Genomic DNA, 25290 nt, shown 5'->3' with positions numbered 1-25290 from the left:
TGTTTCAACTAGTCATCCTGAGTATCGTCCAGTGGAAGCAGGAAGAGCGTATCATTTGTAATCTTGATTTCCGTCCTTGGAACACAAAGAATGGTGTGAACATGCATTTTCTTGTTTCACTATGTTACTTGCGAATGTCACATTGGGCAGTATGGTATTCCAATCTTTCCATGGGACAGCAACATACATCGACAGCATATTGGCCAATGCCTTAACAAAACATTCTATGAAGCCACCCACATGTGTGTTGCAAGTAGCTGTCATCCTTGGGTAATGTCTCAACATGAAGACTTTTTCACACTGTCCTGGCCCTGGGTTCTGAGCAAATTTTCCATACCTCTCCCCGTATCCTAAACGTCACCAGTCCCTTCAACCCATTTGTCAGGATGAGGAGTCACTGGCTCTCAAAGCTCACACACTTTCGTATCTTTTATATGCATTTCTCCCGCGCTACTTGGCGAGTAAATTTTTTTTTTTTTTTTGCCTTCCCATATTATACTATTTTTTCAAATGTGTGAAAGACATGTAGGACAGCAACCCTTTTATTTAAAGAAGTATTTATTAAAAATCTGTCTTAGTTGCAGTACACACATTTTGATGACTAGTTTCGAACTGATTGGCCAATTCTGAAGCCTGACCTACTGAGACTGCACTGAAAGTGCCAAACTTAAATAGGAGTCAGTGGAAGAATGTTGTCCCTATGAAGTCCTGTTGGCCAATTTACAGAATGTGAGTTCAAAATAGAAGTAGTTGTTACACATTTAGGTTATACATTTTTCACAGCCATTTCAACAGAATGGTAGTGGGGAGCTACACACCACACCCATGACTACATTGTCCCATACTTAGCCAACAACTTGCCAACAATGCAGATCTTGTTTATGTGCTTAACAACTACTCAATGCCCCAACCATACAATAAATGATTACTTTCATTCCTCTCATAATTCATATTCCACAGAGGCCATTTGAGTATCAAATTAATTACAGTGTTTATGAAAATACTCTAGCACGTAGACAGTCATTATTACCTCACTCCATCCATGTAAATGTTGTGTGACTAGGGCCTCTTGTTGGGTAGACTGTTTGCCGGGTGCAAGTCTTTCAATTTGACGCCACTTTGGCGACTTGCACATCGATGGGGACGAAACGATGATGATTAGGACAACACAACAGCCAGTCCCTGAGCAGAGAAAATCTCCGACCCAGCCAGGAATCTAACCCTAGCCCTTACGGCTGACATTCTGTTGTGCTGACCACTCAGCTACCGGGGGTGGACACTCCATCCATGAATGGATTAGAACAAAACTTGCAAGTGAATAAATCAGAGCCGTGAATATATCAGAGCATCACTCCAAAAGAACTGCATAACTTCTTTTTTCAGAAATAGAACTTCCATTCTACATAGTTGCTATTCGTGGAGGTCCCAGATACATTCTTCCCATACGCTTTCAAATTTAATTCGACCTGTTTCCACAATTTGAACTCCATCAGGATGGCCGCTGCAAATGATGTTCATCTGAAGCAAAGTGCTGTTCTAGTGTTCCTGCACTGTGAGAATGAGTGTAACTAACATGAAAAAGTGACCAAAGAAGGTGTAAAACGATGACTACTGTTAATGCCAGTACTGTTAGTTATCTGGTGAAATGGGCACGCCGATAATCATGTCACGTATAGCAACACACTAAGCACTGCACGGACTCCTGACAACACACACCATATTCACAATCTAATTTTTGCTGACGAATGTACTGTCAGTCTGAGTGGGCTAGGAGAAGTGAGTGTGTGTAATTTATAGACACAGATTAAGTTCAAAAATGTTTTTTAAACAGGTCACTGAAGAAACGAGCACCAAGATCAGAAAACTCAGGTGGACAAAACTGAAATGTCTGCCCTACAGCCCTGGTCTAGCACTGTCTGAATACCACCTCTTTGGTAGAGAAGGGCTTTGTAGAATGAGATTCGAAACAAGGACTCACTTGTGAAGCAGGGATGGCAGCTATCACCGAAGCTATCAATTTTCAGTTAAACCTTTTTTATTTTCTTTTTTTCAATGCCAGTTTAACCTGAGTGTTGAAACCGCTCAAAACAAATGGTTTCCAAAATAACTGATTCTTGTTTTTTAATTCTTATTATTTCCTGTAATGAAATAGGCAAATAAAAGAAAACTTAGCCTGTCCATTGTTTGCTGCCTTTCTCGAAAAGTGGTAAGTGGTTGATTTAAAAAAATTACAGTATTCTTCTATTGATTCTAATTTTTTGAAACTCTGCTCAAAATCATGTTGTAATCGAGGATCATACCACTTTTTGAGCATTATGAATGGTCAGTGCTAAAAGGTGAAAACTGAGCTTGAAAAACTATTTCTCATGTTAATCTGTCCATTTCAAAAGCTAGAAGCAGAGAAAGGCATAATACGTAGACACAGGCGACAGGTCAACTACTCTCCATTTTCCATGTAAACTATGAATGAAGTGTTAAGTTAAAAGTTCCTCCTGACATTATTTGGCACGTTTGTTGTGGCTCCTCCCGTTTCTAATCTTTTAAAGCAAATGGAGCACTTTACTTCACTGATACCTAGCACTCGACGACAACAGCGTGAAACTACCATATAGACACACATACCATACAATACGCCACACCACAAGGGTAAAAGGTACAGTTTGGGGCAGTAATGCTGTGCCAATCCTTATGTCATATGTCTGTTGCTCGTTTCTGTTGGCATTTTAATCAAAACAGCACTGTTCACTTTTCCCATTTTCTATAAAAGCAGAATATTCCAAAGCAGTGCAAATTTTACCAATAAAAATGACTTGTTCTTAAAAAAATAGTTGTTTAAGAACGAAAAAAAAAATCAGCACGGTTGCCATGGCTAATTGATAGTTCAGTATTTTTTACCAGGTTATTAGTAAACAATATCAAACACCTATTATAGCAGAGACTAAAGATATACCAGAAAATACTGGTTATTCTGAACTAAAATACTATTAGCACTTTTTAACCCATCAGTTTTTCTCACCCCACCGTGCACGTATACAAGCTTTAGTTCCATGGTGGCATAAAGCAGTTGAAAAGGATTGAGATAACAAAGTAAAATGACAACTAATCTCTCAAGAATTTATCAACTCAGTGTCAAAACATCAAAGGTATAAAAAGCAAAGTGGATTAAAAGAAACGCCTGCATTTCTTTTGGAGGGACTGTTGTACTGACAAGGTCGTGAGTGGAGTGGCTCATTAACGGCTTAGGGGAAAAACTGGATTAACGAGCCTCATCTGTGTATTCTGTGGGCCACACTGCGCACCAGTGTGCAAAACACTTGCAAAAATGCAGCAGTATTATCCCCACTGACACTAAGTGTCGTACAGCAGCTGAAACTGACAGCAGCTGGCTCAAAGTGAGCCACCTGCAAGCAAAACACACACACACACACACACACACACACACACACAACTGGCTCATGAGCTGTCAGCAATGTATCATTAGCACAAAGGACACACTGCCATGCAGCGTACAGTCTCTTGTACAGCATGTATGTGGATATAAAAACCACTGTTTTGAGTCTGACAGGGAACAAATTTGAGAAGGGTAACCAAAGGAACAAAAGAATTGAGATAAGCAGAAAAGTGCACTAGTTTGTTGATAGCAAACCATAGAGCAGCAAATCCATAACTCTCACCCCAAACACACAAGTATAAAATACTCATTGTTGTTGTTGTTGTTGTGGTCTTCAGTCCTGAGACTGGTTTGATGCAGCTCTCCATGCTACTCTATCCTGTGCAAGCTTCTTCATCTCCCAGTACCTACTGCAACCTACATCCTTCTGAATCTGCTTAGTGTATTCATCTCTTGGTCTCCCCCTATGATTTTTACCCTCCACGCTGCCCTCCAATACTAAATTGGTGATCCCTTGATGCCTCAGAACATGTCCTACCAACCGATCCCTTCTTCTGGTCAAGTTGTGCCACAAACTTCTCTTCTCCCCAATCCTATTCAATACTTCATCATTAGTTATGTGATCTACCCATCTAATCTTCAGTATTCTTCTGTAGCACCACATTTCAAAAGCTTCTATTCTCTTCTTGTCTAAACTATTTACCGTCCATGTTTCACTTCCATACATGGCTACACTCCATACAAATACTTTCAGAAATAACTTCCTGACACTTAAATCTATACTCGATGTTAACAAATTTCTCTTCTTCAGAAACGCTTTCCTTGCCATTGCCAGTCTACATTTTATATCCTCTCTACTTCGTCCATCACTTTAAGTGTCTCATTTCCTAATTTAATACCCTCAGCATCACCCGACTTAACTCGACTACATTCCATTATCCTCGTTTTGCTTTTGTTGATGTTCATCTTATATCCTCCCTTCAAGACACCATCCATTCCGTTCAACTGCTCTTCCAAGTCCTTTGCTGTCTCTGACAGAATTACAATGTCATCGGCGAACCTCAAAGTTTTTATTTCTTCTCCATGGATTTTAATACCTACTCCAAATTTTTCTTTTGTTTCCTTTACTGCTTGCTCAATATAGAGATTGAATAACATCAGGAAGAGGCTACAACCCTGTCTCACTCCCTTCCCAACCACTGCTTCCCTTTCATGCCCCTCGACTCTCATATACATTGCCAATAGCCAAAAGTCAACAACATCTTGCAATGCAGAGTTAGTCTGTGTGGTTTCATCTGATCATGCAACTGGTAGAAGTACTTCTGTGCATATTTTCTTTAACACTTGGCTCCTTGGTTCTGAACTGGTATAAGTCTGAAGACTACAGATCCTTACCCTTTGGCATCAGACCACCACTAACCTTTGTGATGTAACAACAATACATGCAGAACACTGTTGTACCCCTTAACTGAATGCTGTGTTATGCTGTTTGTTTATGGTGCAGTGAATGATAACTCATATCCTTCTCCGCTTACCTCCCCGCGACTGTCTGTCTGGGGCATATATTGCTCTCACCCCTACCAACCTGTTAACATTAAGAAATAAGTGCAGGAAGTATCCAGGTTCGAAGCAAGGTCTGGGACAGAATTTTAAATTTGTCAAATATAACCAAAGTTTTGCAGATTTGAATTGTTGTTTGCCTCACAGAAACAAACAGCAATGACAGTTTAAACTTTCCACATGGCACATATTTCACTCTAACACTGGTGAACTCTGATATTAAACGCATGCAAAACTGTACAACAATTATTTAACAAGTAACACAAAAACTTTGAAGAATGTAACAGGTATCACATGGTAATACTGAACATACCTGGTGGAAGTAGGAAGCTGACTAAGTATAGCAACACAAGTTAAATTAATTTGCACTCTTACCTGACAGTGTAAACTTGCTGCTAACAAAATTAAAATTACTGTAGATTAGGAGGAGAACACAGACAGAGCAGATGGAATAGGTGACACAATGCACAAGCAAAATTTCATTTAAGGTAAGACAGTCAATAGACAGCAAATTATGGCAGGAAGCATGTGATGCTAAGATGAATGGAATTTAAGTATTTATCCCATAGAAAAGAAAAGGCAGCAACATGCACACAACAAATATGTCACTGGCGGGACGGGAAAAAGCGTTAATACACAGAAATTTTTGTGAAATTGTGAATAATGTAAGTAAGTGCTGACTTTGCAAGAATTTCACAGCTTATGTCATACAGAAACACACCACAACACCTGCAAAGGAACTCTGCGAATACAAGAGAGCGTAGGTCAGAGATGGCAATCAGACAACAGATTGAAGGGTGATATGGTTTAAGGTACTAGCTATCTGATATTTAAACCATTCGTCATCATAGATCCTTTGTCCGTAGATCCGCAATGAGATGAATTTAGTTAAGACCCATCAATATTACTCCATTCTTTGAAACAGCACCATAGAATATTGTGCCAAGTTACAAGCTAAAATAGTGACTCCAGCCAGAATCTGATTCCATTACACAGCATCCCTCCCCCTTTCCCTCTCGCTATTCATACTCTACTTTCACTTTTTATAGTAACTGTACAAATTAGATGATAAAGAAATAAAAACACAACTGATTTCAAATTTAATATGCTGCAGATGCATACAAATTTACATACTGTTGTTGTTGTTGTTGTTGTTGTCTTCATGCTACTCTATCTGCGCGATCTTCTTCATCTCCCAGTACTTACTGCAACTTACATCCTTCTGAATCTGTTTAGTGTATTCATCTCTTGGTCTCCCTCTACGATTTTTAGCTTCCACGCTGCCCTCCAATACTAAACTGGTGATCCCTTGATGCCTCAGAACATGTCCTACCAACTGATCCGGCCTTCTTGTCAAGTTGTGCCACAAATTCCTCTTCTCCCCAATTTTATTCAGTACCTCTTCAGTAGTTACGTGATCTATCCATCTAATCTTCAGCTTTCTTCTGTAGCACCACATTTCGAAAGCTTCTATTCTCTTCTTGTCCAAACTATTTATTGTCCATATTTCCCTTCCATACATGACTACACTCCATACAAATACATTTAGAAAAGACTTCCTGACACTGACATCTATACTCGTTGTTGGCAAATTTCTCTTGTTGAGAAATGCTTTTTTTGCCATTGACAGTCTATATTTTATATTCTCCCTACTTCGACAACCATCAGTTACTTTGTTCCCCAAACAGCAAAACTCACTGACTACTCTAAGTGTGTCATTTTCTAATCTAATTCCCTCAACATCATCCAATTTAATTACACTACATTCCATTATCCTCGTTTTGCTTTCTTTTTATGTTCATCTGGTATCCTCCTTTCAAGACATTGTCCATTCCATTCAACTGCTCTTCCAGGTCCTTTGCTGTCTCTGACAGAATTACAACGTCATTGGCAAACTGCAAAGTTTTTATTTCTTCTCCATGGATTTTAACTCCTACTCCAAATTTTTATATTGTTTCCTTTACTGCTTGCTCAATATACAGATTGAATAACATCGGGTATAGGCTATAAACCTGTCTCACTCCCTTCCCAACCACTGCTTCCCTTTCATACCCCTCGACTCATAACTGGCATCTGGTTTCTGTACAGACTGTAAATAGTCTCTCTCTCCCTGTATTGACCTCACACTAGAAACGTATGTTTGCCTTTCCTTAATCTATCTTCTATAAGATAAGTCATAGGGTCTGTATTGCCTCATGTGTTGCAATATTTCTACAGAATTCAAACTGATCCTCCCCAAGGTCAGCTTTACCAGTTTTTCCATTTGTCTGTAAACAACTCGTGATAATATTTTGCAGCTGTGACTTATTAAACTGATAGTTCGCTAATTTTCACACCTGTCAACAGTTGCTTTCTTTGGGATTGGAATTACTATATTCTTCTTGAAGTTTGAGGGTATTTCGCCTGTCTCATAAATCTTTCTCACCAGATGGTGTCATGGTTGGCCCTCCCATGGCTATCAATGGGACTTGTTTTGACTTAGATCTTTCAGTGCTCTGTCAAATTCTTTACGCAATATCATATCTCCCATTTCATCTTCATTTATGTCCTCTTCCATTTCCATAACATCGCCCTCAAGTACATTGCCCTTGTATAAACCCTCTATATACTCCTTCCACCTTTCTGCTTTCCCTTCTTTGTTTAGAACTGGTTTTCCACCTGAGCTATTGATATTCATACAAGTGGTTCTCTTTTCTTCAAAGGTCTCTTTAATTTTCCTGTAGGCAGTATCTATCTTACCTCTAGTGATGTAAGTCTCTACATCTTCACATTAGTTCTAGCCATCCCTGCTTAGCCATTTTGCACTTCCTGTAAACCTCATTTTTGAGATATTAGTACTCCTTTTCGCCTGCTTCATTTACTGCATTTTTATATTTTCTCCTTTCATCAGTTAAGTTCAATATATCTTCTGTTACCCAGGGATTTCTACTAGAACCTCGTCTTTTTACCTACTTGATCCTCTGCTGCCTTCACTATTTCATCCCTCAAAGCTACCCATTCTTCTTCTACTGTATTTCTTCCCCCCCCCCCCCCCCCCCCCTCTTGTCAATTGGTCCCTAATGACCTCTCTGAAACTCTCTAAATCTCTGGTTCTTTCAGTTTATCCAGATCCCATCTCCTTAAATCCCCACCTTTTTGTAGTTTCTTCAGTTTTAACCTACAGTTCATAACCAATAGATTGCGGCCAGAGTCTACATTTGCTGCTGGAAATGTCTTACAATTTAAAACCTGGTTCCTAAATCTCTGTCTTACCATTATACAATGTATCTGAAACCTTCCACCATCTCCAGTTCCATTCCACAAATACAACCTTCTTTACTGATTCTTAAACCAAGAGTTAGCTATAATTAAATTATGCTCTGTGCAAAATTTCATCAGGTGGCTTCCTCTTTCATTCCTTACCCCCAGTCCATATTCACCTACTACTTTTCCTTCTCTTCTCTTCCCTACTATCGAATTATAGGCCCCTATGACTATTAAATTTCCGTCTCCCTTTAACCGTCTGAATAATTTCTTTCATTGCCTCATACATTTCTTCAACCTCTTCATCATCTGCGGAGCTAGTTGGCATATAAAATTTTACTACTGTGGAGGCATGGGCTTCGTGTCTATCTTGGCCACAATAATGCGTTCCCTATGCTGTTTGTAATAGATTATTCGCACTCCTAATTTTTTTTTCATTATTGATCTACTCGTGCATTACAGTTATTTGATTTTTTTATTTATAACCCTGTATTCACCTGACCACAAGTCTTGTTCCTCTTGCCACCGAACTTCGCTAATTCCCACTATATCTAATTTTAAGCTATACATTTCCCTTTTTAAATTTTTTAACCTACCTGCCTGTTTACAGGATCTGACATTCCACACACTGATCCATTTCTTTTGTTTTGTTTCTCCAGATATCTATGTCCTCCTGAGTAGTCTCCACCCGGAGATCCGAATGGGGGACATTTTACCTCCGGAATATTTTACCCAAGAGGATGCCATCATCATTTAACCATACAGAAAAGCTGCATGCCCTTGGAAAAAATTATGGCTGTAGTTTCCCCTTTCTTTCAGCCATTCACAGTACCAGCACAGCAAGGTCGTTTTGCTTAATGTTACAAGATCCGATCAGTCAATCATCCTGACTGTTGCCCCTGAAAGTACTGTAAAGGCTGCTGTCCCTCTTCAGGAACCACATGTTTGTGTGGCCTCTGAACAGATACCCCTTTGTTGAAGTTGCACCTACAGTACAGCTATCTGTATGGGGGGGGGGGGGGGGAGTTACATATTATGCTTTATGGCAGGCCACTCTAGAAGTCATTAATTGTAGCATTTACATACACTACTGGCCATTAAATTTGCTACACCAAGAAGAAATGCATATGATAAACGAGTATTCTTTGGACAAATATATTATACTAGAACTGACATGTGATTACATTTTCATGCAATTTGGGTGCATAGATCCTGAGGAATCAGTACCCAGAACAACCACCTCTGGCTGTAATAGTGGCCTTGATATGCCTGGGCATTGAGTCAAACAGAGCATGGATGGAGTGTACAGGTACAGCTGCCCATGCAGCTTCAACACGATACCACAGTTCATCAAGAGTAGTGACTGGCGTATTGTGATGAGCCAGTTGCTCGGCCACCATTGACCAGACGTTTTCAATTGGTGAGAGATCTGGAGAATGTGCTGGCCAGGGCAGCAGCTGAACATTTTCTGTATCCAGAAAGGCCCGTACCGGACCTGCAACATCCGGTCGTGCATTATCCTGCTGAAATGTAGGGTTTCGCAGGAATCAAATGAAGGGTAGAGCCACGGGTCGTAACACATCTGAAATGTAACGTCCACTGTTCAAAGTTCCGTCAATGCGAACAAGAGGTGACCGAGACGTGTAACCAATGGCACCCCATACCATCATGTCGGGTGATACGCAAGTATGGCGATGACGAATACACGCTTCTAATGTGCGTTTACCGCAATGTCGCCAAACACGTATGCGACCATCATGATGCTGTAAACAGAACCTGGATTCATCTGAAAAAATTATGTTTTGCCATTCGTGCACCCAGGTTAGTCATTGAGTACACCATCGTGTGCGCTCCTGTCTGTGATGCAGCGTCAAGGGTAACCGCAGCCATGGTCTCCGAGCTGATAGTCCATGCTGCTGCAAACATCATCGAACTGTTCATGCAGATGGTTATTGTCTTGCAAATGTCCCCATCTGTTGACTCGTGGATCAAGACGTGGCTGCACGATCTGTTACAGCCATGTGGATAAGATGCCTGTCATCTCGACTGCTAGTGATATGAGGCCATTGGGACCCAGCACGCCGTTCCGTATTACCCTCCTGAACTCACCGATTCCATATTCTGCTAACAGTCATTGGATCTCGACCAACACGAGCAGCAATGTCGCGGTACGATAAACCGCAATCATGGTAGGCTACAATCCGACCTTTATCACAGTCGGAAACATGATAGTACCCATTTCTCCTCCTTACACGACATATCACAACAACGTTTCACCAGGCAACGACGGTCAACTGCTGTTTGTGTATGAGAAATCTGTTGGAAACTTTCCTCATATCAGCACATTGTAGGTGTCGCCACCAGCACCAACCTTGTGTGAATGCTCTGAAAAGCTAATCATTTGCATATCACAGCATCTTCTTCCTGTCAGTTAAATTTTACATCTGTAGCACGTCATCTTCATGGTGTAGCAATTTTAATGGCCAGTAGTGTATTAAGCTACAATTAATGATTTTTAGAGTGTCCTGTCATAGAAACGACAAGAAGAAATTGTCCTCATGAACTTTAACGCTACCTGAAGGATACCTTGCCACAATGGTATTCAAATTTTCAAAACAATTTGTGAGAAAACATCAACATTCTACAATACTGGCTTTTCATACACATTCTACCATACTGGCTTTTCATCACTAAATCTGCATTCATGACCAAGTATCCAAATTAAATTCAGTTGTCTTGTCCCTAGTTTTTTGTCATATACACTAACACATTTCTAAGTACACACTCTACTTTCAACCTTCTTAATAAGATCGTTGTTTTACTGGATACTAACTTATCTCGCCAAGCCAATGACGATATCTCCTTTATAAAAACCCACCAGATTGAGTGGTTTTACTGAGAGAAAGCTGGTAGCTTGCGCAACAGTAGAATACAAAACATTCAGTCATTATTCTGATCCTCCCAACTCACTCATGGCCTCATGTTGTGCAAGACAGTGTTTGTTCTGTTAAATTTGTTCGTAAACTTTGTCAGAATAAATAAGTTATGATATACAAACAAGATGACTGTTTCAAAGAAGGCAAATGATATAATATTTTTACAAAAAAAGAGATGCACTAGAATTAAAGCAGCTATTGGTTTATTTAGATGAAATGTGTATTCACACACACCTGTATTAAATAATGATAATAATAATAAGAATGTTCTTTGAATAAATGAAGGCAACGAACAAAAGGCTGATTTACGTTGAATTACTGTGCTATGCAGAGCACTGACATACAGACGTGTAGTACGTGACAGTGCTCCACTTTTAAGAATACTGGAGTGTATGCTGTTAACTTTCTGCAATATTTCTCGAATGTAAACACGAAAGTGTTGTTACTCTGAATTACTAATAGTTCAATAAAAATAAAAAGTCAGTGCAAATTATTTAAACAGAAAATTCCACACTGTCAACAGTGTAACGTAATTTCAGCAGTTCCCCATTGTTTCACATTTGTGTCTTACTATTTTCTATCAGTGGATATTATAATAAAAAACCACTCAGTTTATACTGAATTACTGATATCATAGTATTAAGTACGACTTGACTTTATAGATTTGATGATGATCTGTGTCACAAATGTGAAAGTGCTGTTGCGGTGTACCTGAGTATACCGTTGTGTGACGCAGTTGGCAACCGCGCAGTGCGTGACTGGAAGTTACAACTAATGAGGAGTCACTCTTTAGTAGCCAGTAAGATTCTTCATTCGTAGTGTTGTGCTGTGTATATAAATTTAGTTAACATACCAAAATATCTGTGACCTGAAAGATAGCAAATCTCATCAGTAGTAAAAATAGCGAAATGTTTCTCAGAAGCAAGTCTGTAAATGTTATTTCTGCTTGTTCCAATTGTAGCAATTTAAAATTTGTCCTTAGGCAACACACCGTAATCACGACCTTGGAAATCTTCAACATAATTGTAATAAGAACAGAAATATGTGAGGGAAGCAATGTTTTAAATGTTTCAATCAGAACAATTTAAACTGTGTTCTTAGGTACAACCCTAACCATAATTTCAAAAACATTGACATAACTGGAAAAAAGACTGAATATCAACAAAATAACGTAAGAACTCGTAAAACTTTGGAACAGGTATAGAGAAAGTTAAAAGAAAGTGGAATACATATGCTCAATACAGGGTGGCCAAAGTGAACTGGTGGTGTTGACTGATTAGGCCAGGTGGTGGAACCAATGAGATAAGTGCATTTGGTGATCATCATTATGACGTCTAGTGTATGAAATCAAATTTTTCTGAATGCCTTCATATAATAAAAAATATTCCATGAAATTTAAGCTATACACTTAGGTTTTCGGCTAGCCACCACCTCAGAAACCTGTATGTTATGAATATACCCCACAAAATTTTTGAAACTATCACTGCAAAAGTGATTTCTGAGATTTAGCAACCAAACTTAACCTACATCTCAGGCTACACTACAAGTTGGTCAATCACCACAAGCCAGTTTTTCTCCAGCGAACTACAAAATTACTTTCAAAGGTCCAGACATACGAGGTGTGGCTAGAAAAAAACCGGACTAGTACTGGTGAAACAATAAAACGAATGCAATAAGGCTGAAAGTCGCGTGGCCTGTCACGTGACTCTCGCTCCGCCTACTGCTCGAGTTTCATCTGCCTCCTGCACTCAGTCTGCCCGTGGCGTCTGTTTTAAGTAGTTGACGTTTTGTCTGTGCGTCGGAAAATGTTGAGTGTACAGAAAGAACAGCGTGTTAACATCAAATTTTGTTTCAAACTAGGAAAATCTGCAAGTGAAACGTTTGTAATGTTACAACAAGTGTACGGCGATGATTGTTTATCGCGAACACAAGTGTTTGAGTGGTTTAAACGATTTAAAGATGGCCGCGAAGACACCAGTGATGACACTCGCACTGGCAGACCATTGTCAGCAAAAACTGATGCAAACATTGAAAAAAATCCGTAAACTTGTTCGGCAAGATCGCCGTTTAACAATCAGAGCAGTGTCTGAGTTAACAGGAGTTGACAAGGAAAGTGTTAGGCAGATTCTTCATGAAAGTTTCAACATGAACAAAGTGTGTTCAAAAATGGTTCCAAAGTGTCTCACAATTGAACAGAAGGAACGCCGAAGAATGATTTGTTCTGACATCCTGGAAAACATTGAAAGTGATCCCACCTTCTTACAAAATGTTATTACTTGCGATGAATCGTGGTTTTTTACTTACGATCCCGAAACTAAACGCCAATCGATGCATTGGAAAACTCCTGGTTCTCCACGACAAAAAAAAAAGCACGAATGTCAAAATCGAAATTCAAGGCAATGATGATTGTTTTTTTTTTTTTGACATCAAAGGGATTGTGCACATTGATTGGGTACCAGAGGGACAAACAGTGAATCAGCATTACTACATTAGCGTCCTGGCTACCCTACGTGAGCGAGTACGTAGAAAACGGAATGATTTGTGGAGAAAAAAGTCATGGATCCTTCACCAAGACAATGCCCCAGCTCACAGTGCGTTGTCAGTGAAGACGTTTTTGGCAAAACACAACATTCCCATCTTAGATCATCCACCCTACTCACCTGATTTGGCCCCCTGTGACCTTTTCTTTTCCCTAAAGTCAAGTCAGCTTTGAAAGGAACTAGATTTGAGACTGTTGAAGCAGTAAAAGAAAAAGCGACGGAAGTAATGTATGGACATACCGAAAATGATCTGCAGCATTGCTATGAACAGTGGAAAATTCGTATGGAGCGGTGTAGAGACCGACGAGGAGAGTACATTGAAGGAGATAACATGAAATTGTAAATAATTGTAAATAAATGTTTTTTCCAGCATCAGTCCGGTTTTTTTCTAGCCGCACCTCGTAGGTGTGCACACTGGTAGTGCAGAAGGCAGGTGGTCAGCTATAAATCATTTCCTGCATGGAACAGATCAGTACAAAAACATGATTTATGTCTTATTTGCTTAAGTAAATTTAGAGGAGGAAGTGGAGTGCAGAAAGTTATTTTTCATTAAGTTTACGGAAGCTGTTTGCAAAATTACAATCCAGGAAACGGTTTGAATTTTTGTTCTTTTTTATATTCTTCTTTTCAATTAATACTTCCCTGCAGTAACAACTTTTTAGGCTTTGCAAACTGACAACCAACTAACATTTCAATATAAATTATATTTCGGGCTACGTTATTCGAGTCATCAGTCTTCTGACTTATTTGATGCGAACCGCCTCAAATTCTTCTACTGTGCCAATCTCTTCATACCAGAGTAGCACTTCCAACATACGTCCTCAGTTACCTGCTGGATGTATTCCAATCTCCATCTTCCCCTACAGTTTTTGCCATCTACAGCTCCATCTTGAACCATGGAAGTCACTCCCTGATGTCTTAACAGATGACCTATCATCATGTCCTTTCTCCCTGTCAGTGTTTTCCACATATTCCTTTCCTCTCTGATTCTGCACAGAGCCTCCTCATTCCTTATCTTACCAGTCCACCTAATTTTCTACATTTGTCAGTAGCACCACATCTCAAATGCTTCAATTCTCTTCTGTTCCATTTTTCCCACAGTCCATGTTTCACTACCATACAATGCTGTACTCCAGACGTACATCCTCAGAAATTTCTTCCTCAAATCAAGGCCTATGTTAGATACTAGTAGACTTCTCTTGGCCAGGAATGCCCTTTTTGCCAGTGCTAGTCCGCTTTTATTGTCCTCCTAGCTCCATCCATCAATGATTATTTTGCTGCCTAGGTAATAGATTTCCTTAACTTCATCTACTTCGTGACCATCAATCCTGATAAGTTTTGCACTGTCCTCATTTCTGCTTCTTCTCATTACTTTAGTCTTTCTTCAATTTACGTCATCAGCAAATCTTATCATTGATATCCTTTCACCTTGAATTTTAATCACTCCTGAATCTTCCTTTTATTTCCATCACTGCTTCTTCGATGTATATATCGAAGAGCAGGTGCGAAAGACTACATCACTGTTTTGCACTCCTTTTAATCTGAGCACTTCATTCTTGGTCGTTCACTCTTATTATTCCGTCTTGTTTCTTGTACACAATGTATATTACCCATCTCTCCCTACAGCTTACCCCTAATTTTTTCAGAATTTTGAACATACACCATTTTACATTGTCGAACCCTTTTTCCAGGTCGACAAAGCCTATGAATGTACCTTGATTTTTCTTTAGTCTTGCTTCCATTATCAACTGCAATGTCAGAATTGTTTCTCTGGTGCCTTTACCTTTCCTGAAGCAAACTGATTGTCATCTAACACATCCTCAACTTTCTTTTCCATTCTTCTGTACATTATTCCAGTCAACAACTTGGATGCATGAGCTGTTAAGCTGACTGTGCGATAATTCTCATGTTTGTCAGCTCTTACAGTCTTCAGAACGGTGGGATGATATATTTCTCAAAGTCAGATAGTATGTAGCCAGACTCATACATTCTACTCACAGTGAACAGTCGTTTTGCTGCCAATTCCCCCACTGATTTTAGAAATGCTGATGAATGTTACCTATCCCTTCTGTATCTCTTAAATTCTGATTCAAATACTGGATACCTTATCTCTTCCCCATCAACTCCTGTTTCTTCTTCTATCACATCACATCAGACAAATCTTCCCCCTCACAGAGGCTTTCAATGTACTCTCTACATCTATCCACACTCTCCTCTGCATTTAACAATGGGATTCCCATTGCACTCTTCATGTTAGTACCTTTGCTTTTAATTTCATCGAAGGTAGTTTTGACTATTCTGTATGATGAGTCAGTCCTTCCGACAATCACTTCTTTTTCAATCTCTTCACTTTTTTCATGCAGCCATTTCGTCTTAGCTTCCCTGCACTTCCTATTTATTTCATTCATCAGCGACTTGAGTTTCTGTATCACTGAATTTCCCTGAAAATTTTTGTACTTCCTCCTTTTGTCGATAAAATCAAGTATTTCTTCTGTTACCCATGTTTTCTTCGCAGTTACTCTCTTTGTACCTCTGTTTTTCTTTCCAACTTCTGTGATGGCCCTTTTGAGAGATGTCAATTCCTCTTCAATTGTACTGCCTACTGAGCTATTCCTCATTGCTGTATCTACAGCTTTAGAGACTTCAAGCATGTCTCGTCATTCCTTAGTACTTCCTTATCTCACTTCTTTGCATATTGGTTCTTCCTGATTAATCTCTTAGACTTCAACCTAGTCTTCATCACTACAAAACTGCGATCTGAGTCTGTATCTTCTGCTGGGTAAAACTTACAATCCAGTATATGATTTCAGAATCTCTGCCTGATCATTATGTATTCTAGTTAAAATCTTCCCTTATCACCCAGCCTTTTCCAAGTATATCATCTCCTCATGTGATTCTTGAACAGATTATTCACTATTACTAGCTGAAATTTAAAATGGAACTCAGTCTTTCACCTCTCTCCATTCCTCGTTCCAAGCCCATTTTCTCATGTAATCTTTTCTTCAACACGTTCCCCTACAACTGCATTCCAGTCCCCCATGACTATTTGATTTTCATCTCCCTTTATGTACTGAACTACCTTTTCAGTATCCTCATACTTTCTTTATCTCTTCATCTTTAGCTTGTGATGTCTGCGTGTCTACCTGTACTATCGTCGTCAATGTTTGTTTGCTGTCCAGCCTGGTGAGAACAACCCTATCACTGAACTTTTCACAGTAACTCACTCCTTGTCCTTCCTTCCTTTTCAGAATGAATCCTAATCCCATTATAGCATTTTCTGCTGCTGTTGATATTACCCTATACTCATCCTTGTCTTCTTTCCATTTCGGTTCACTGATCCCTACTATATCTAGATTGAGGGTCACATATCCCGTTTCAGATTTTCTACCTTCGCAGCCACATTCAAGCTTCTGACATTCCACGAGCAGACTTGTACTTGGCAGTCCCCTCCCAGAAATCTGAATGGGAAACTATTCTGGAATCTACATCTACACAATTACTCTGCTATTCACAATAAAGTGCCTGGCAGAGGGTTGAATGAACAACCTTCACTCTTTCCCGTGTGCCATTCGAGAGTGGAATGGTAGAGAGACAAACAGCACTTAAATTTCTGTGCAAGCCTTGATTTCTCTCTCTTGTGATGATCGTTTCTCCCTATGAAGGTGGATGCCAACAGAATGTTTTCGCAATTGGAGGAGAAAACTGGTGATTGAAATTTCACAAAAAGATCCCGTCGCAACGAAAATGCCTTTGTTTTAATGATTGCCACTCCAAGTCACGTGTCATGTCTGTGGCACTATCTCCCCTATTTCGCGATAATACAAAATGAGCTGCCCTTCTTTGAACTTTTTCAAAGTCGCACGTCAGTCCCACCTGATGCGGATCTCACACCACACAACAATACTCCAGGATATGGCGGACAGGCATGGTGTAAGTAGTCTCTTTAGTAGACTTGTTGCGCCTTCTAAGTGTCCTGCCAATGAATTGCAGTCTTTGGTTTGCTCTACTCACAATATTATCTATGTGATCATTCCAATTTAGGTTATTTGTAATTGTAGTCCCTAAGTATTTAGTTGAATTTACAGCCTTCAGATTAGTGTGACTTTCATGTAGTCAAAATTTACCAGATTTCTTTTAGTACTCATGTGAATAATTTCAAACTTTTCTTTATTCAGGGTCAATTGCCACTTTTCACACCATACAGGTATCTTATCTAAATCATTTTGCAATTCATTTTGGTCATCTGATGACTTTACAAGACGGTAAATGACAGCATCATCAGCAAACTAAGATGACTACTCAGATTGTCTCATATGTTGTTAATATAGATCAGGAACAATAGAGGGCCTATAAAACTTCCTTGGGGAACATCGGATATTACTTCTATTTTACTTGATGACTTTCCGTCTATTACTATGAACTGTTACCTTTCTGACGGGAAATAATGAATCCAGTCGCAAAACTGAGGCGATATTCTATAGGCACGCAGTTTGGTTAGAAGACACTTGTAAGGAACAGTGTCTAAAGCCTTCTGGAAATCTAAAAATATGGAATCAATTTGACATCTCCTATCAATAGCACTCATTACTTCACAAGGAAGAAGTGCTAGTTGTGTTTCACAAAAACGATATTTTCTGAATCTGTGCTGACTGTGTGAACGAATCTTTTGTTCGAGGTAATTCATAATGTTTGAACACAGTGTATTTTCCAAAACCCTACTGCAAATTGACGGTAGTGATATGGCCCTGTAATTCAGCGGATTTCTCCTATTTCCCTTTTTGGGTATTGGTGTGACTTGAGCAGTTTTCCATTCTCTAGGTTTGGATCTTTCTATGAGTGAGCGGTTGTATATAATTGCTAAATATGGAGCTATTGTATCAGCATATTCTGAAAGGAACCTGAGTGGTATACAATCTGGACCAGAGTTCTTGCCTTTATTAAGTGATATAACAGCTACACCGAGGATATCTACTTCTACGTTTCTCATCTTGGCAGTTCTTCTTCGTTGGAATTCAGGAATATTTACTTGATCTTCTTTGGTGAAGTAGTTTAAGAAAACCGTGTATAATGAACTCTGTGTTAGTGGCACTGTGATCAGCGACTTCACAGTTGTTATCGTGCAGTGGAGATACTGACTGCGTCTTGGCACTGGTGTGCAGATTCCAAGACAGTGTTTCATTGTGGAAATTATTAAAATGATCTCGTATTGAAACACATGTTATATTTCAAATTTCTGCAAAACTTTGCCAATGTTGGGGATTTTGCATTCTTTTAAATTTGGCGAGCTTTTTTCATTGCTTCTGCAACAGCGAATGACCTGTTTCGTGTGGCATGGGGGATCAGTACTATCACTCACTAATTTATGTAGTATATTGCCGTCGATACTATCTCTATGAAATCATTCCCATCTTTTCTATGCTTACGTGGTCAGATCGGAAGGAGACTGTCTCTTAAAAAGGCGCTGAGAGCATTTTTTTCAGCTTTTTTAAATAGATGTACTTTGTGTTTCTTTTTGATGGTTGTGGGTGTTACCATATTCAGCCTAGCAGCAACTGCCTTGCAGTCACTAATCCCTGTATCCATTATAATATTCCGTATTTGTCCAGGATTATTTGTTGCTAAGAGGTCAAGTATACTTTTGCAACCATTTACGCTTTGAGTGGCCTTATGAAGTAATTTTTCAAGAGGAAGCATTCCGAACAACACTTTATGCCTGCTACCAGTTTTAAACATGTAATTTTTCCAGCATATCGAGGTTAGATTTAAGGTACCACCGACTATAATTGTAAGAGTGGGGTACCTATTTGAAATGAGACTGAAGTCTTCTTTGAAATGTTCAGCAACTATGTCATCTGAATTGGGAATCAGTAAAATGGTCCAGTTAATAGTTTAGTCTGATTGCCAAGTATAACCTCTACCCATACTATTTTGCAGGAGCTATCTACTTCAATTTCATTACATGGTAAACTACTGCTGACAGCAATAAATACTCCACCACCAACTGTATTTAGTCCATCCTTTCTGGACACTGTTAGGTCATTTGAAAAAATTTTGGCTGAACTAATTTCCTGCTTTAGCCAGCTTTCCGTAGCTGTAACTATTTGAGCTTCAGTGCTTTGTATTAGGGTTTGCAGTTCTGGTTCTTTCCCAACACAGCTACGACAATTTACAACTAAAATCCCGATTATTGCTACAACTACCTTACTGTGTTTTACCTGCCCCCTTTTAGATAGATACCCTTTCTGTGGTTTCCTGAGACCTAAAAAACCGTCCAGTCCCTTCCTTTGTGTAGCCTCCACTACCCAAGTAGCCACTTCCTATATGTAGTGGACTCCTGACCTATTAAGCGAAACCCTGAAACTCACCACCCCTTGGCACAAGTCAAGGAATCTGCATCCTACTCAGTCACACAACTGCCCGAGCCTCTGATTCGAACCCTCCACTTGGCTCTGCACCGAAGGACCACAGTTGGCTCTATCAATAGTGTTGCAGATGGTGAGCTCCACCTTTATCTCGCAAGCAAGACTGGCAGTCTTTACCATGTCTGCTAGCTGCCCAAAACCAGCGAGAATCTCCTCCGATCCAAAGCAACACATGTCATTGGTACAGAAATGAGCCATCACCTGCAGTTGGCTGCACCCTGTACTCTTCATGGCATCCGGAAGCACCCTTTACCCATCCGGAATGACTCCTCCCGGTATGCACATGGAGTGCATACTAGCTTCCTTCCCCTCCTTGGCAGCCATGTTTCAAATGGACCCCATTATGCACCTAAGTTGGAGCTCCCCACACTCTGTCAATGCCCAGATCTTGCGGGCCGAGAAGCTCCCTCTAGAATAGGGTGGACGACTGCATCTGGCTTAGAGACTTCATCAGGCACAGAAAACGCTTGAAACCTGTTCATCAAATGAACTGGGGAGGCCCTAGAATCAGCTACTCGGAAAGTCTTCTGCTGCCTGCCAAACTTTGGAATGATCTTCCACTCTACCACGGGTCAAACCTCAGTGCAGGCTGTACATGGGGCAGTCACAGCAGTGGACTGATCGAGGGGCATGTGGGATGTGCATCCCCACGTCCAACCCCCACCCCCCCCCCCCCCCCCCCCAGTGATGCCCCTTGGCAGCAGCCTCAAGCTGCGATGGAAGCCAACAATGCCTGGAGCTGTGAGCGAAGGGTCACCAACTCAGCTCCGATCTGCACACAGCAATCACAGTTCCTATCCACTATTGAAGTTGCTCCTGTTTGAAGCTCGTAAAAATAACAAACGAATGGTGTACTCGGCTTATTTGCAGCAGGAACTCGACATACTCTCTCACTGATGGTCCAACCAACACATTTTTCTGCCAATGGAGAGATCATCATGACACTTTTTCAGTTGCAGGCCACATGTCCTGTGGATACACGTAATGTGTCTTTAATGCAGTGATTTCCATTGCCTTCTGTATCCTCACACTAATTGATCACTGCCGATCCTTCTGCCTTTATGGGCAGTTTCCCACCCCAAAGACAAGAGTGTGCCCTGAACTTCTGTCTGCTGCTCCGCCCTCTTTGACAAGGCTGTTGGCAGTATGAGGATGACTTCTTATGCCAAAAGTCTTCAGCTGCAAATGCTGATAATTAATCAAAATTTAAGCGGTGATGGGTTTCGAAGCCGGAATTGATGATGCTTTGTTTACTAATCGAAGATGTTACCCCTAAACCACAGGTGCCTATTTACATATCAGTTTGTCACACATACAGTTTTCCTTCTATAATTATTCGTCTATGTGCCAAAACAGCTGTTACTTCAATTACAGGGACACTAGTTTGTATATCATTTTCTATAGCCACAACTTCATCCCACAATCAGCGTTGCCAACTTTCCAACAATACTAGTACTCCGTTTAGGCTAAGAAGTTGTTACTGCAATGGAAATAGGAATAGAAAAGAACAATATACAATAAAAATAAAATCTTGTTCTGGATTGTAATTTTGGAAATGGTTTTCCTAAACTTCATGAAAAATAGTTTTCTCCACTCCACTTCCTCCTTCCTGCATCTAAGCAAGTACAACATAAAATATGTTACTTCCATGTAGAAAATGCTTAATTGTAGAGAATCTGCTTTCTCTACCACCTGTGTGCACACCCATGTCTGTACCTTTAAAAGTAATTTTGTGGTTCACAGTTAAATGCACTAAAGCTTTGTTACAAAGGCACTTGTGTGATCAGAAGCAATCTGATATTACTGTTGTGCCAGGTAACACATATTTATGAAATTCAGAAGAATGTGTTTTGTCCTTTCCTCAACAACTTTAAAGAAGCACTTCTTGCTTCCTGAGTGCTACCACTCACTCACTCTGTAACATAATCACTACTTCTTCCAAAGCTTCTCCTTTCAAACACAAAATTGACCAATCTCTACAATACGACGACACCAAGTCTGTCACCAGTCTTCACACAGTACAAACTAAGTGACAATACCTGTGCCAATCGACAATAGTACAATTTGATAAAAGCATTTGCTCAACCACAGAAGTTGTATATTTCCGCATCCACAAATGAGTTCTTTTGAATATGCATCCCACGGTGAGTCTGTCTATCACAAACCTACTTTTTTGGTCCTGTAAATTAAAGCAACTGCATTGGAATATGAAACAATATACCAATAAGTGTCATCATTTTCCAAGTTACATACAACACAAAAAATATACACAAAAATTGATAACCAATCTTATAATATTTACTCACCATATGATAATCGTCAATCAATCAGAGCTCTTCATTCCATGAACAGAAGTAATGATATCGTGGAATTTTATTTTGCACCAAAACAAATCATTAGAATCAGTGATTCTCAATGGCTACCAATACTATCACCTGATTGGGCCCGAGAAATGCAAACTAATGAGCAACAGAAAGAAACTGCCACCAGTTGTGTGCAGTGCAACAGCTCAGTACACTGTAACAGCACTTTACCTGAATGACCTAGCTTTTACTCGAGCAACAGCTTACTCTGGTGATTGTAACATTACTGAAGTATTTACAAATGGTGGGGAATTGTCTACGTAAAATTACACATGCTATTTTAAACAGAAAGAAGGAAAAACAAATGTAAGCACCTCAGTGGTATGTCTCTCTCTCTCTCACACACACACACACACACACACACACACACACACACACACACACACACACACACACACACACACAAACAAACTAACTGACCTTTGCAGTTGCAGCTGGATGCGGGCTTCTCGGAGGATCTTTTCAAGGCGTTCGTCATTCTGTCGTTTGAGTTCTGCTGCGTCCGGAAGCGGTTCCGGTTCTTCGGCATTGTCACTTTCAGCAGAGCCAGCAAACAAGTTCTGTTTACGCAAGAAGGACATAAGCGGGAAGTCGTCTCGTGACGACTTGCCCAAGTGCCCTGGTGCGATACCCACTACCTGGAGACCACGAGCATTGCTCATTGTGGATCACTGCATAATATCTGCAACAGAGAAAGGGGCAGCTGAAGTTGATCTTCAAGCGTCTACCATCAGGATTTATTTCTTTTGGATTCTGTTTTTATTAAAAAATGACAATGAGGGAATACCCCATTAGGTCAGTATTGTGTAGCCTGCTTTTGGGTGTTAGAAGGCAGTAAATATTCTCCTGCATTGTCTTTCTACCTTCAAGACTGATCCATGCAGTAATGATACTTGCACATTCACTATGTGGACAGTATTGGTCTTCAATCCAAGGTTGAACAGTTTTCTCGACACCCAATTTCATTGCTGTGTGAATGCCAGTCAGAACAAGTTCTTTTGCACTTTGTGACTGTTTAAAATGGTCTGTTGGATATAAATTTCTCCCTTATTGAGATAAGATGTGTTATTTGAAATGTAAATACCCAGAAGTTTAAAATTACTGAAATTTATAAACAATAAAAACAAGTGTATGGTGATACAGTGATGAAAGAACGAAATCTAAGAAACTGGTCTGAAATGCCCAACAATAAATGAACAGACATGCATGAGGAAACAACCCAGATGTCCACTACTTATCAAACGATTTGAGGAATCAATGCCTCTGTATCAATTTATCCACCTTACAGACCAGACCTCGTCCTTGGTGATCAAGTCATTATTGCAATAATGACTGTGTGGACGATGCGGGCTATTCTACACCTTATTTTAGATCTATATGACGATGCTATGCTGATTATATTTATATGTTTTGACGATTCCATTATGGCCTTATCACTTTAGGACATGGTGTAAAAAAGATCTGAGGATGGTCATTACAGACTGAAACCGGTCATCGTCTAAAGAATTCATATTGTGATCAAAGACTGGAACAAAAAAATTTTCAGTATCTCTACCTTGGCAGTAAGCATGGTGCCACCCCACAAGGGGTTATGGGTGTTAAAATCTTCCAAAAGCAGGAAAGGTTTAGGGAGTTGATGAATCAGTGCAGCCAATATGTTCAGGGGTACTGCATCATTTGCAGGAAGATGTACGCTGCAGGCTGTTATCTCCTGCGCTGTCCTTAATCTGACAGTCACAGCCTCATGAGGAACTGGAAGGGGCACAGGTTTGCAACATATCGACTGCATGACATAAGACGCAAACCCCATCTGAAACACTATTAAATTCCCTCCAGTTTTTGTAGAAACCCCTACAGCCGCCAAGGGCAGTGGTCCTCATTACTGGGAATCAGGTTTCCTGAAGAACAATGCAAAAAGCAGGTGCAACACTTTGAAGTTGCCTGGTGGGAGAGAAAACTGCCACATTTCCAATGGAGAATGACGCTTTCTGTCGTCTGAGGTAGCATGAAGCGACCAAGGAGGCAAACTAGACCTCAGCATCACCTGCTGCCATCGGTTGAGTGTTGGCATCCAGTACCATTGCATCCGAGCCGTCCTCAGGGGACGCCATAATCTCCACCTTGTCCTCGGATGCAGAGCCGTGGGGGAGTGCTGCTGCAGGGGCAACTGCAGGCTCCCATTTCTTAGCAAACTACTACTTTGGTGGTTTGCCCTCTCGTCACTCCTTAGGAGCTTGTTGGGAGAGCTTCTTGGAAATAGCTTCAGGGACACAGGAAGACCGTGATGCCCTTCAACCAGCAGCCAGTGGCTCTTTCAGCCACTGACTGGTGTCTGCTTGACCAATGGGGGAGGGGGGAGGGGAGAGGGGGGGGGGGGGGGGGGGGACTGTGGAAGGTTGAGTCCCAAGGGACCCCTTCCGCTTGAGAGGAGCTGGAGGAGGCTGTTTCTTCTCCGGCTGAGGAAAGGGGACCGATGTCCCAAGCATACTGTTGAGTGAAGGGCCGGCGATGCTCCCAAAGCAGAAGATTAGGGAGCAACAGAAGAAGACTTGCCCCCAGCCAGATGGAGGGGGGAGGAAGATGGGCTGCCCTGAGGGCCCACTGCAGTAACCTTAGATATGGGCGTAACATTGTCATCAACGGTGATGCTGTTGTGGAGCATAGGAAGATAGTATGCTAGTAGTGTTTAGCCTTTCATATTTGAGTTTAGTCTCACGGTAAGACAGCCTGTCCATGGTAGTCTATAATTTTCCGCTCCTTTGGGAGTACTGGGCTGTCTGACGAGCAGGGGAATGGTGCTATCCACAACTGACACAGGTGGGAGGATGCGCACAT

The 25290-nt window shown here is 40.5% G+C and overlaps 1 protein-coding gene across 3 annotated transcripts in view; it reads right to left on the bottom strand.

The window, feature by feature from the left end:
• Positions 1 to 25290, bottom strand: part of LOC126424875 (uncharacterized) — a 137771-nt gene that overhangs the window by 72633 nt on the left and 39848 nt on the right. For 2 of the 3 annotated variants that reach the window (XM_050087702.1, XM_050087703.1), the window contains one exon: positions 22876 to 23137. In XM_050087702.1, coding sequence (XP_049943659.1) covers positions 22876 to 23117 — 242 coding nt within the window. In that variant the 5' untranslated portion in view covers positions 23118 to 23137. Of the gene's footprint in view, positions 1 to 22875; positions 23138 to 25290 lie in introns of those variants that run through there. The other variant, XM_050087704.1, reaches the window with a different exon arrangement.

Source organism: Schistocerca serialis, chromosome 10 (assembly GCF_023864345.2).
Source record: "Schistocerca serialis cubense isolate TAMUIC-IGC-003099 chromosome 10, iqSchSeri2.2, whole genome shotgun sequence".
Taxonomy (NCBI): Eukaryota; Metazoa; Arthropoda; class Insecta; order Orthoptera; family Acrididae; genus Schistocerca; species Schistocerca serialis.
The sequence above is the reverse complement of the archived record's forward strand: the minus strand, read 5'-3'. Positions and strand labels throughout refer to the sequence as shown.